This window comes from Schistocerca americana, chromosome 1 (genome assembly GCF_021461395.2).
Source record: "Schistocerca americana isolate TAMUIC-IGC-003095 chromosome 1, iqSchAmer2.1, whole genome shotgun sequence".
In the NCBI taxonomy this organism is placed as follows: Eukaryota; Metazoa; Arthropoda; class Insecta; order Orthoptera; family Acrididae; genus Schistocerca; species Schistocerca americana.
The window spans coordinates 1,054,622,480-1,054,634,671 of record NC_060119.1 but is presented as its reverse complement, the minus strand read 5'-3'; the positions used below and the strand labels follow the sequence as shown (position 1 = coordinate 1,054,634,671).

At 44.5% G+C, this 12,192-nt stretch overlaps 1 protein-coding gene across 1 annotated transcript in view; it reads left to right on the top strand.

Annotated features, from left to right (window-relative positions):
• The window catches only part of LOC124617135 (muscle-specific protein 20-like), a 166,952-nt gene that overhangs the window by 108,763 nt on the left and 45,997 nt on the right, over positions 1 to 12,192 (top strand). Inside the window, exon 2 of the mRNA XM_047145241.1 lies at positions 10,169 to 10,380. Within this exon, the coding sequence (XP_047001197.1) occupies positions 10,169 to 10,380 (212 nt within the window). The remainder of the gene's footprint in view (positions 1 to 10,168; positions 10,381 to 12,192) is intronic.

Here is a 12,192-nt window from a genome sequence, read left to right as displayed (position 1 = left end):
GGCTAAGTTAAATATTTTGGGCGAGAGAATTAATTAAATTACACTGCACGCAGTAGATGAGCTCTGAACTGGCCCTTTTGAGATCCGCTATCGCTATAATTTTATAGGTATTCAAAAGAAACTTTTCACATCTTCATAGTCATAGCGGACCTCCAACCTATTTAAATCTAAACATCCTAGCCTTATTTATTAGCCTACTTAATCTATCTTGCTTCCTTCAGTTTTGAGATGAAAACCAGAAAATCATGAATTTCCACTAAAATCTTAATTTGTGAAATCCAAATACTGTTTTTATTAAATCATTATGAAAGATGAATCTAAATATAAATTTTGAAGTCTCTAGCTCTTTTCTGTTGCGCCAATGATTTTTTCAGAAAAACGTCCAAATTTCGAAAATGGCTGAAATTATCGAACTGATATTTAACACACATTAATTTAGTATTATTCCTGACCTGCTAGAAAATTTTTAGGTCACTTGCTTGATTTTTAAGGTATTGCGCAACATTTATGACGTCAGAGCTAGTTACAGCAGACTGGCTGGCACACAATGGAAACTGATGTGAATTTACTACAGCGTGAGTAGGCTGCTTCTCTACAAGTCCCTGCTGTAGTACTGATTATTCATCGTGGTTTTCTTTCCCTGCAGGTACAGATCGGTAAAACGAATATCGTACTACAGTATCTGGTAGCATTCTATCGAATGGACACGGTAAAACAAATATGGTACTACAGTAATCTGGCAGCGCTCTATGGAATGGACACGTGAAATTCACATTTAAAAATAATTTTGTTTGAAACAGGAAACAGACAGACGCATTTCTTCGACGCTGGCATGAAAGAGTGGTGAGCAGAATTTGTACGGGCTGACGCCAGCTACACGTTGCAAAAGCGAAATTGAAATATCTGCCGAAACACCGGAGAAAACGCGATTCTTAAGAGAGATACATTATAAATGGCTTGAATGAATTACAGTATTAACCGCTATAATGTAATCCCGCCCATATGTTGCCAACGTTATTTCGACTATGCTGCAGAAGTTTCGCTGGGAAGCCCTTACTCCATTAAGTGCCGATCTCTCTCTATGCGATCTCCATGTCTTTGTAGCCCTGAAGAAAGACATTCATTGCCGTCGATTTGCTTCGGACGAAGAGGGGCACGTCTGGTTATAACCATGGTTCCGTATTCAACCGCAGGTATGTTTCTATGACGGCATTGACGGTCTTGTCTCACAGTGTCATAAATGCATTAACAGACATGGCTATTACTTTTTAAATAATGAACACTTAGCTTGCTTTTTTCCATCTGTCTCTTTTTCATGTGGCTGCCCCTTATATGTACGTAGACATCAGAGACTCTGTATTCATGAAAATGCAAAGTCAGTTCTTTTTGCTGATGTTACAAGTATAGTAATCACACCCAAAAAGCAAGAATCAGCTGCGAAAATTGCAAATAATGTCTTTCAGAAAATTATTAAGTGATTCTCTGCAAATGGACTCTCACTTAATTTTGAGAAAACTCAGTTTATTCAATTCTGTACAGTAAATGGCATAACAGCATTGATAAATATAGTCTGTTGCTAAGGTAGAATACTCAAAGTTTCTGGGTGTGTGCATTGGTGAGAAACTGCATTGGAAGAAACACATCGATGATCTGCTGAAACGATTAGGTTCAGCTACTTATGCTATTAGGGCTATTGCAAATTTTGGTAAATTATCCTACTATGCCTATTTTCATTCACTGATTTCATATGGCATCATATTTTGGAGCAATTCGTCATTAAGAGAGAAAGTATTCATTGCACAAAAGCGTGTAATCAGAATAATAGCTGGACCCACCCCAAGACCACCTTGCATATATTGATTTAGGGAACTCGGGATATTCACAGTACCTTCGCAATACATACATTCACTTATGAAATTTGTCATTAATAACCCATCCCAATTCAAAAATAACGGCGAAGTGCATGGCTACAACACTAGAAGAAAGGATGATATTCACTATTCTGGATGAAATGTCACTTTGGCACAGAAAGGGGTGAAATATGCTGCCACAAAAATCTTTGGTCATTTGCCAAATCATATTAGAAGTCCTGGCAGATAGCCAACCAACATTTAAAAGTAAATTAAAGAATTTGTGAATGGCAACTCCTTCTACTCAATAGATGAATTCTTAGATATGAAGTAGTAACTGTAAAAAAATTAATTAAATAATTAATTATTTTTGTAAAGAACACTTAAGTTAAAGTGACACGTTCCACATCATTACGAAATGACGTATTCATGATCTATGGAACAAGGATTAATGTAGGTATGTATGAATGAATAATAGTTCCGTAACATCTAAAACAGGTTCGCAAACTGACAGTGCAGTTCTGCCTCACAAACCAGAAAGGTTTTCGTCTACACTGTCCTAAGAATTTAAAATGGTCGACTTCATTTACCGTTGACAACCTTGGACAATCAAATTTTGCTTTTACAAGAGTGTAGTGTCATGCATTGTAATTAACTTAAAGTTATTCGTTAATCTCTTCTCTGAAAGCCACATGCTGATGCTAAAGGGTTTCTAGCAAACAGAACACAACATGTCATTCTGAAAGGAGAGACGTCTTAAGACGTGAAACTGCGTGCCCCAAAAGTATTATAGAACCATTAGTTTTCACAACGTGTATAAATGACCTAGTAGATAACAACGGAAGTTGTATGAGGCTTTACGCGGATAATGCTGTTGTATATAGAAAAATCGCGACGCTAGAAAATTGTAGCGAAAGGCAGGAACATCTGGAGAAGATCGACGTTTAGGGTAAGGAGTGGCCATTAACCCTCAATATAAACAAATGTAATATGCTGCGAGTGCATAGGCAGAAAGACCCGTTATTGTACGATTACACAATTACAGAACAATCGCTGGAATCCCTTCCTTCCATTGAATGTCTGGGAGTAGGCGTATGGAGCGATATGATGTGGAAAGACAACATAAAACTCATTACCGGTAAGGCAAATACCGGAATGACATACTTTGGAAAAATATTCAGGAAGTGTAGTCCATGTACGCAGGAGGTAGCTTAGTCGTTCGGTTGGTACCTGAATATTGCTCGTCGTTCTGAGATCCGTATCAGTCAGGGTTCATAGAGGAAATAGAGAAGGTCTAAACAAGAAAGCACGTTTCGTTACAGATTCATTTAGTAAGCACGAAAGCGTCACAGAGAAGCTCCGCCAACTCTAATGGCAGACGCTGCAACAGAGGCGTTCTGCGTCACTCTATGGCGTACTGGTAAAATTCTGAGAGCGAACGTTCCTCGGTGAGTCAGTCAATATATATGGCGAGTCAAAAAAGGACTTTACAACTTTAAAATGATGTAGAAATTTACTGACATAACTTACAGAATCGCTAGATGTGTCATTTTGCAGCAGATAACGTTTGAATCGTGTATTGCATCAGTACCGCATTCCGCCACCAGGAGCGCTAGCGTAGTGCACAGTTAAAATGGATACTTTTCACTTGTATTGTATGTCTGGATACGGTTGAAAACTGTTTAATTCCACAGATCGATGAAGATGACCGAGGTGGGATGGTTTACTAACAGCAAAGTGGTGCACCACCTCATTTCCTCACGGGAGTTCGAGGTTTCCTCGATAATCGCTTCCCAGGTCGGTGGATTGGCCGTGAAGGGCCAATCGCATGGTCACCTCGCTCTCCACACTTGACATCAGTGGATTTCTCTGCGGTTTTATTAAAGACTGTGCGTGTTTTCCTCCCCACTAAACAGTTTAGCCACCTGAAAAATCGAATCTACGCTGCCGTTGGACACGTTACGCCCAATTTGCTGCAACAAGAATGAGCAGGTATTGATTACCGGTGGGATGTTTGCCGCATCACAGATGGTAATCATATCGAACCAAACTGACACCTGACACTTTTACGTGAAACTTAAGTTTGTTTGCTATAAAATGACAAAAAAAGGGTCAAATGGCTCTAGGCACTAAGGGCATTAACATCTGAGGTCACCAGTCCCCGAGACTTAGAACTACTTAAACCTAACTAACCTAAGGACATCTCACACATCCATGCCCGAGGCAGAATTCGAACCTGCGACCGTAGCAGCAGCGCGGTTCCGGACTCAAGCGCCTAGAACCCATCGGCCACAACGGCCGGCTATAAAATAACACATCTACCGATTCTGTAAAATATCTCAATAAATTTCTATACCATTCCAAAGCTGAAAAGTCCTTTTTGGCTCACCCTTTATTACTTATTCCCACTTATATCCCATGAAAAGACCATGAAGTTGAAATCAGAGAGATTCTAGCCCACATGGAGGCTTACCAGTAATCGTTCTTCTCGCGAACTATTTGCCACTGGAACAGGAAAAGGGGGGGGGGGGGGACTGTGATACACAAAGCACCCTCCGTTTCAAATGGTTCAAGTGGCTCTGAGCACTATGGGACTTAACATCTGAGGTCATCAGTCCCCTAGAACTTAGAACTACTTAAACCTAACTAACCTAAGGACAGCACACACATCCATGCCCGAGGCAGCATTCGAACCTGCGACTGTAGCGGTCGCGCGGTTCCAGACTGAAGCGCCTAGAACCGCTTGGCCACACCGGCCGGCACCCTCCGCTTCACAGTGTGAGGTCACGTGCAGAGTATACATGTAGATGTAATATTACCGATTACCCTATTAGCTACATCATTTCACGTCTCTGCCAATAATAATTAAAATTTTTGAACCAATTAATATGTTTAGTGGGAGAGTATTGACATATATAAAGAAAAACTATAGATACAGAACGGAACCCCGTGGCACGACCCCCTCACCCTCGAACACTCTGCATGGTTCCAGTTAAGGTCAAATGTCTCCGCTGTTCGTTGACACTGGACGACCTTCTGCTTGCTCCTTTCCAGACGAACGTAACGATCAGTTGACAGAGAATTCCTAGTGTAAGAGTACGGTTGCCCTCGCTTCAGAGTTCGAAATATAGTTTTAATTTTTGAACGTGATATTTGTGCTGTCAATAATTTCTCTGAGCTTCCGTGGACATGTTGCACGTCTGCTAGGACTACCAGGTCTCTTGGTCGGTGTAGTCTTTTACACAATTACGCAAAACTGATGTGCGTGGAAACAAACAGACGGCGGTCTGGAAGCGCGTGGGGCGAGACAAATGTATGCGGCGGGTTGGCGGGCGGCGCGTTTGTTTTCCTTGGCCACAGCCTCGGTCAGCCCATTCACGCCCATGTTCCTCGGAGACCAGCGGTCTGTGCGTCTCACGTATAACAGGCGTTATTTCATAGCCGTTGTAACACTGGTCTGTAGCTTTATCGAACATCACACAGGATGTAGACGACAGTGAAAATTATTAAGGAAGTAGTAAGTTTCAGGAGACATTGCTGTAGTGAATTAATGATAATGGCAATAGTTGTTTCGTTCCCTTCTTGGCGTATCATTTTCATACAAGTAATTTCTTACTGAAATTAAGACAGGAACCAGTCATTACTATTTATTTTAACGTTAACGTGTGGTTTTATACCTGAACAGTTCATAACTAAGGCAGCAGTACCGGAAAACGTTTTTTACAACGTGTTTTGCATAATGTGCAACACAACAGCTCGAATGAGGTTATTAATGGACCATGGGATGTGTTGGCAATTGGAATCTCTGAATTTGTGGTTACCAGCGCTCGATATGGGTGTGCACCCGCCAGGGTAGCCGAGTGCGCTAACTCGCTGCTTCCCGGACACGGGTAGGCGCGCCGGCCCCGGATCGAACCCGCCCGGCGGATTAACGACGAAGGCCGGTGAGCGTGCCAGCCAGGATGTGGTTTTTACGCGGTTTTCCATATCCCGCTAGGTGAATACCGGGCTGGTCCCCACGTTCCGCCTCAGTTACACGCGTCGCAGACATTTGAAACACGTCCGCACTCTTTCACGATTTACACTAGACGCCGACAGTTGGGGTACACTGATTCCGTCCTGGTGGGTACGGGGTGGCGGCAGGAAGGGCATCCGGCCGTCCCTCAAACTAACACTGCCAAATCCGTTGTAACCACGCCGACCCTGCGATCGCTGCGGGACTATGGCGTAAGCGAAAGAAAGAAAGAAAAGCGCTCGAAATGGGTGTGCAGCTTCACACTAATCGATCGTAAAAAATCGACAAGACAACTTAAAAATACAATACATTAAATATATATCGAGGGAAGATTCTAGAACTTTCCAAAAGAAAAGTTCATAATGCCTTGCGCATCCAATCTAATTAGTTAATGTAGGAATTGTAACAGAGTGACAACACAAAGCTACTACACTCCTGGAAATTGAAATAAGAACACCGTGAATTCATTGTCCCAGGAAGGGGAAACTTTATTGACACATTCCTGGGGTCAGATACATCACATGATCACACTGACAGAACCACAGGCACATAGACACAGGCAACAGAGCATGCACAATGTCGGCACTAGTACAGTATATATCGACCTTTCGCAGCAATGCAGGCTGCTATTCTCCCATGGAGACGATCGTAGAGATGCTGGATGTAGTCCTGTGGAACGGCTTGCCATGCCATTTCCACCTGGCGCCTCAGTTGGACCAGCGTTCGTGCTGGACGTGCAGACCGCGTGAGACGACGCTTCATCCAGTCCCAAACATGCTCAATGGGGGACAGATCCGGAGATCTTGCTGGCCAGGGTAGTTGACTTACACCTTCTAGAGCACATTGGGTGGGACGGGGTACATGCGGACGTGCGTTGTCCTGTTGGAACAGCAAGTTCCCTTGCCGGTCTAGGAATGGTAGAACGATGGGTTCGATGACGGTTTGGATGTACCGTGCACTATTCAGTGTCCCCTCGACGATCACCAGTGGTGTACGGCCAGTGTAGGAGATCGCTCCCCACACCATGATGCCGGGTGTTGGCCCTGTGTGCCTCGGTCGTATGCAGTCCTGATTGTGGCGCTCACCTGCACGGCGCCAAACACGCATACGACCATCATTGGCACCAAGGCAGAAGCAACTCTCATCGCTGAAGACGACACGTCTCCATTCGTCCCTCCATTCACGCCTGTCGCGACACCACTGGAGGCGGGCTGCACGATGTTGGGGCGTGAGCGGAAGACGGCCTAACGGTGTGCGGGACCGTAGCCCAGCTTCATGGAGACGGTTGCGAATGGTCCTCGCCGATACCCCAGGAGCAACAGTGTCCCTAATTTGCTGGGAAGTGGCGGTGCGGTCCCCTACGGCACTGCGTAGGATCCTACGGTCTTGGCGTGCATCCGTGCGTCGCTGCGGTCCGGTCCCAGGTCGACGGGCACGTGCACCTTCCGCCGACCACTGGCGACAACATCGATGTACTGTGGAGACCTCACGCCCCTCGTCTTGAGCAATTCGGCGGTACGTCCACCCGGCCTCCCGCATGCCCACTATACGCCCTCGCTCAAAGTCCGTCAGCTGCACATACGGTTCACGTCCACGCTGTCGCGGCATGCTACCAGTGTTAAAGACTGCGATGGAGCTCCGTATGCCACGGCAAACTGGCTGACACTGACGGCGGCGGTGCACAAATGCTGCGGAGCTAGCGCCATTCGACGGCCAACACCGCGGTTCCTGGTGTGTCCGCTGTGCCGTGCGTGTGATCATTGCTTGTACAGCCCTCTCGCAGTGTCCGGAGCAAGTATGGTGGGTCTGACACACCGGTGTCAATGTGTTCTTTTTTCCATTTCCAGGAGTGTATTTAGACAACGGCTGCAAATTGCGATGGACGATACATCCATTCCAGACTATAAAAAAATGCTTTAAAATACGTGGTAACGGAAACTCGGACAAATGTCTGTGAAAGGCGCAGACATATTGTGTATGAAAGACACAGACAAAATGACTGCAGCTTCAATTAATGTAATTAAAATGACGTATAGACACAACAATGCAGCGGAATGACAAACATAGCAATGCCTGACTGAATCTGGCCACTGATCTAGTGCCCTTTCTAATTCTTAAGTAACACCTCATGCACTACAGCAATAATTAATGTTGAACATCGCAGCCTGTGCCAACGATGATGGTTCAAATGGTTGTGAGCACTATGGGACTTAACTTCTGAGGTCATCAGTCGCTTAGAACTTAGAACTAATTAAACCTAACTAACCTAAGGACATCATACACATCCATGCCCGAAGCAGGATTCGAACCTGCGACCGTAGCGGTCGCTCGGCTCCAGACTGTAGCGCCTAGAACCGCACGGCCACTACGGCCAGCCCTGTGCCAACGGCCTTGCCGCAGTAGAGTAACACCGGATCCCTCAGATCTTCGAAGTTAAGCGCTGTCGGGCTTGGCTAACACTTGGATGGGTAGCCGGCCGGTGTGGCCGAGCGGTTCTAGGCGCTTCAGTCTGGAACCGCACGACCGCTACGGTCGCAGGTTCGAATCCTGCCTCGGGCATGGATGTGTGTGATGTCCTTAGGTTAGTTAGGTTTAAGTAATTCTAAGTTCTAGGAGACCGATGACCTCAAGACGTTAAGTCCCATAGTGCTCAGAGCCGTTTGAACTTGGATGGGTGACCGTGCACTCAGCCCTTGTGAGGCAAACGAGGAGCTACTTGATTGAGAAGTAGCAGCTCCAGTCTCAGAAACTGACATACGACCGGGAGAGCGGTGTTCTGACTACATTCCCCTCCATATCCGCATCCAGTGACGCCTATGAGCTGAGGATGACACTGCGGCGGGTCAGTACCGTTGGCCCTTCATGACCTAGTTTAGTTTGTTAGTGTGTGGAATAATAGAGAATTATTGTGAATGCGTTTCGATGAACCCTGTGCCAGGCACTTAAATGTGATTTGCACAGTATGCATGTAGATGTAGAAAAATAATGGAGATCGCGTAAGTCGATTGACGATGTTGTACAGGGCCGAATACCTTTCGGTAATGTAGGAGGACGGACTCTACTAGTTCCGCTGTACGTGCTGTTGGCAGGATATCGTGTAACCAACACCGACTCAAAGAAAGGCCTCGGCGCTTGTTGGTGACGTCATGTCAGCTAGGCACGGCGAACGCCAGGTCTGTTGCAGGCAGAAACGCCTGGGCGTGCTTATGAATATAAATCTCTTATTTTTGGACAAAATTCTTGGTATTGTTTTGGATTCTGCAGTTTTATTTAGATGAAAGTTTTTCTTACAATCGTAAAGCTACAAATGAAGATCATAGTTCTGTATTACTGAACCCTGTCGAAACAAGCGTAGATCAATATGAGAAGATGCTTTGACCCATTGCAAGCTTCGGAAATTTTACATTCAAGTAACTATATTTACTTGATCCATTTTGTTACCGAAACTTACCCCAACCCCCTTACAATGAACTCGTTGCTTTTATTTATTTATTTATTTATTTTCGTTTGACATCGTCACTGGAAATGTGAACTAATTTACATATGTAAATGTCCAACTGTTGCCAATCATTAGATTACAGTCGTTTTCGACGAAAGGAACTCCAAACAGGAAACAAAATAGCTTCATACATCGAAAATCCTGTTGAGAAACTTTTTTAAACATGCACATTAGAAAAGATAAATATTCCCCTCTTGCAACTGAAAGGAGAAGCTTTATAAGATAAAAAAAATTTATTTGATAAAACAAGTATCTCTCTTTTGCCTCTTCTTCTGTCCCCCACCCCCTCCCCCAACGTGTACAATCGCAAGATATTTCATTAACATTCAGTGCTCCTCACCCCATAGTCCACCAAGATACCTAAAGAAGAGCACCAATACGTTCACAGTTTCTTGTAAAAGCAATCCAGTACAAACGTAACTTCCTCAGATTTACAAATAAGGTAAAGAAGTACGAATTCTGTTGCTGATGGACCATGAAGTTGTTTTTGTATATCAATCCTTAAAACAGGTGGACATTTAAGTTCAGGAGTACGCTATTTGTTAAGAAGTGTAATGAATTGCACAATTAATTGATTGCAGAAATCTCTCAGAACAATGTGTGTTGGTCAACTACCGGCAATAGTTTCACATTTTCCTGTGTCAGAGAGGGAGACACCACCATTATGAGTATGCCTGCAACAGGCGTGGCGTTGGCCGTGCCTAGCTGACGTGATGTCACGAACAAGCGCCGAGGCCTTCCTTTGAGTCGGTGTTGGTGTAACAAGCTGTGTCTGACGCGGGTGCTTTCCTTTTGCTGCTGCAGGTGGCGGGTCGGCGAGACCCCGAGCAGGAGCGCGAGGCGCAGCAGTGGATCGAGGCGGTGACGGGGGAGCGCTTCCCGCCGGGCGTGCCCTACGAGGACGCGCTGCGCGACGGCATCCTGCTGTGCAAGCTGATGAACCGCCTGCAGCCGGGCATCATCCAGAAGGTCAACGTCTCCGGCGGCGACTACAAGATGATGGACAACCTCAGCCAGTCAGTACCTAGCTCTAGAGACGGGCAAACTCGTTCATCCTTGGGAACTAGTTCACTGCTGACCGTTCTTTTTTGGGAACCGTTCATTTTCACTTGTTCACCGTTCATTTGTGCTTGGTATATGGTTCTTATGAAAAAACTGAAAACTAGTAGTGTAGGTGACTGAATAATGGAGGGCACCAAGAGGGGGCACTTGCCTCCCCCCTGGAGTATAGAGTTTTTATTCATTACAGAATTCTTACACACTTTTAGAAGTAATTTCTGTGACTCTGCAGAACCTCTCGTTTAGCCAACTGTAGCGTTGTGTCGCTGATCGTAGGGAAATAATATAGGGTGGCGCAAGGAAAACCGGCCCCGAGTACAGACTGCTCGCCAATTACGGACGATGTGTTGCCCGTTACCAGCAGATACAACAAACAGACAAACATGTAATAATTAGGCAGTGAAGAAATAACAAGCTAATGCAGGCAACAATTGCGAAACAATCGATGACGATGTGTAGAGAGCTGGAGAAGAGAACATGAAAATCTCACGCGACGCGCATGGGCTATAGTTCATGTAGTCTTGTAAACCTGTTGGTGGCTGTTTCCCATCTTAATAGACCACAAGTGTCTTGTATAAAATTCTTCGTTTCGACTTCCACTACATAGTTATGCTACGTTGTAAACAATAATCGTTTACACCCTGTATATACTTCACGTTGTCCCTGAGTTCGTAGGCGAAGTAGGGGCTTTATGGAAGCATAAAATAAAATGTGGTTTTCTCATCATACTTGCTCACAAGCCTAGTAAAAATTAGACTTTTATGTTGCATTATTAAAGTTAATGCAATAATAATAATAATAATAATAATTAAGTTCGCAGCAATAAAATTTTTGGTTTGGAAGGTCCTTCTGAACAAATGTTTTTGAGATAAATAAGTAAATACGATTTTATGGCAATCTATGTCTCTTCAAATGGAGACACCACATTTCCTACTGAGCCAAAATGACTCACAGTCCACTTTTTTTTTCAAAGAAACTTAACTAGCAGGTAATGCAAATTGGAAACAACTAAACTAAAAATAATTAGAGCCTTCCTGAATGTTATGTTTTTATATGAAAGATACACGAAAATCGATTTATATGAATTTTCTTACACTAAAAATTAAGCAAATTATTGAAAGTTAGTTGCTAAATCAAGTCGATGAAACCAAAAAATATATGAATAACAAAAAAAAACTTGCCTTGTTATAAGTATGTCTTCTGCTGTTCATCGATATAATGAAGTGAGCTGATATGCCCTTTTGTTACCTGAAAAGACGTACCTATTAGATACAACGTAATTTTTATGTATTTTACGTAACAATAAAATACTTTTTGATTGCCGGTCGTGGACGCTGAATAGCCAGAACCAACTGCAAGAACAGTTTGGAACACATGTGAAATGGGCGACCGCAGTGAACGAAACGAACATACTGGATAATGAACAGCTAGGAGCAATCGGCAGTGGAACTGAGACAGGTGGTCATGCGAAGAACGACGAGTGCGGCCGAAGGAGACTGAGGCGAGCACGCGACCGAGGCTGGAACGAGAACTGCCGTAGTGACCGCCGCGACCGAAGTGAAGTAGTGAACTATGAACCGATCGTTCCTCGTTCCCGGGAACTATAAGTAGACCGCCACGACCCAAGTGAACTATGAACCGATCGTTCGTTGGAATTCGTTCTCGGTCCTTTCGTTCATCTTGGTGAACCGTTCCTTTGCACCCGTTCGTTCGCGGACTACCCATCTCTACCTAGCACTCACACGCACGCCACTACAGCTACCGCTCGT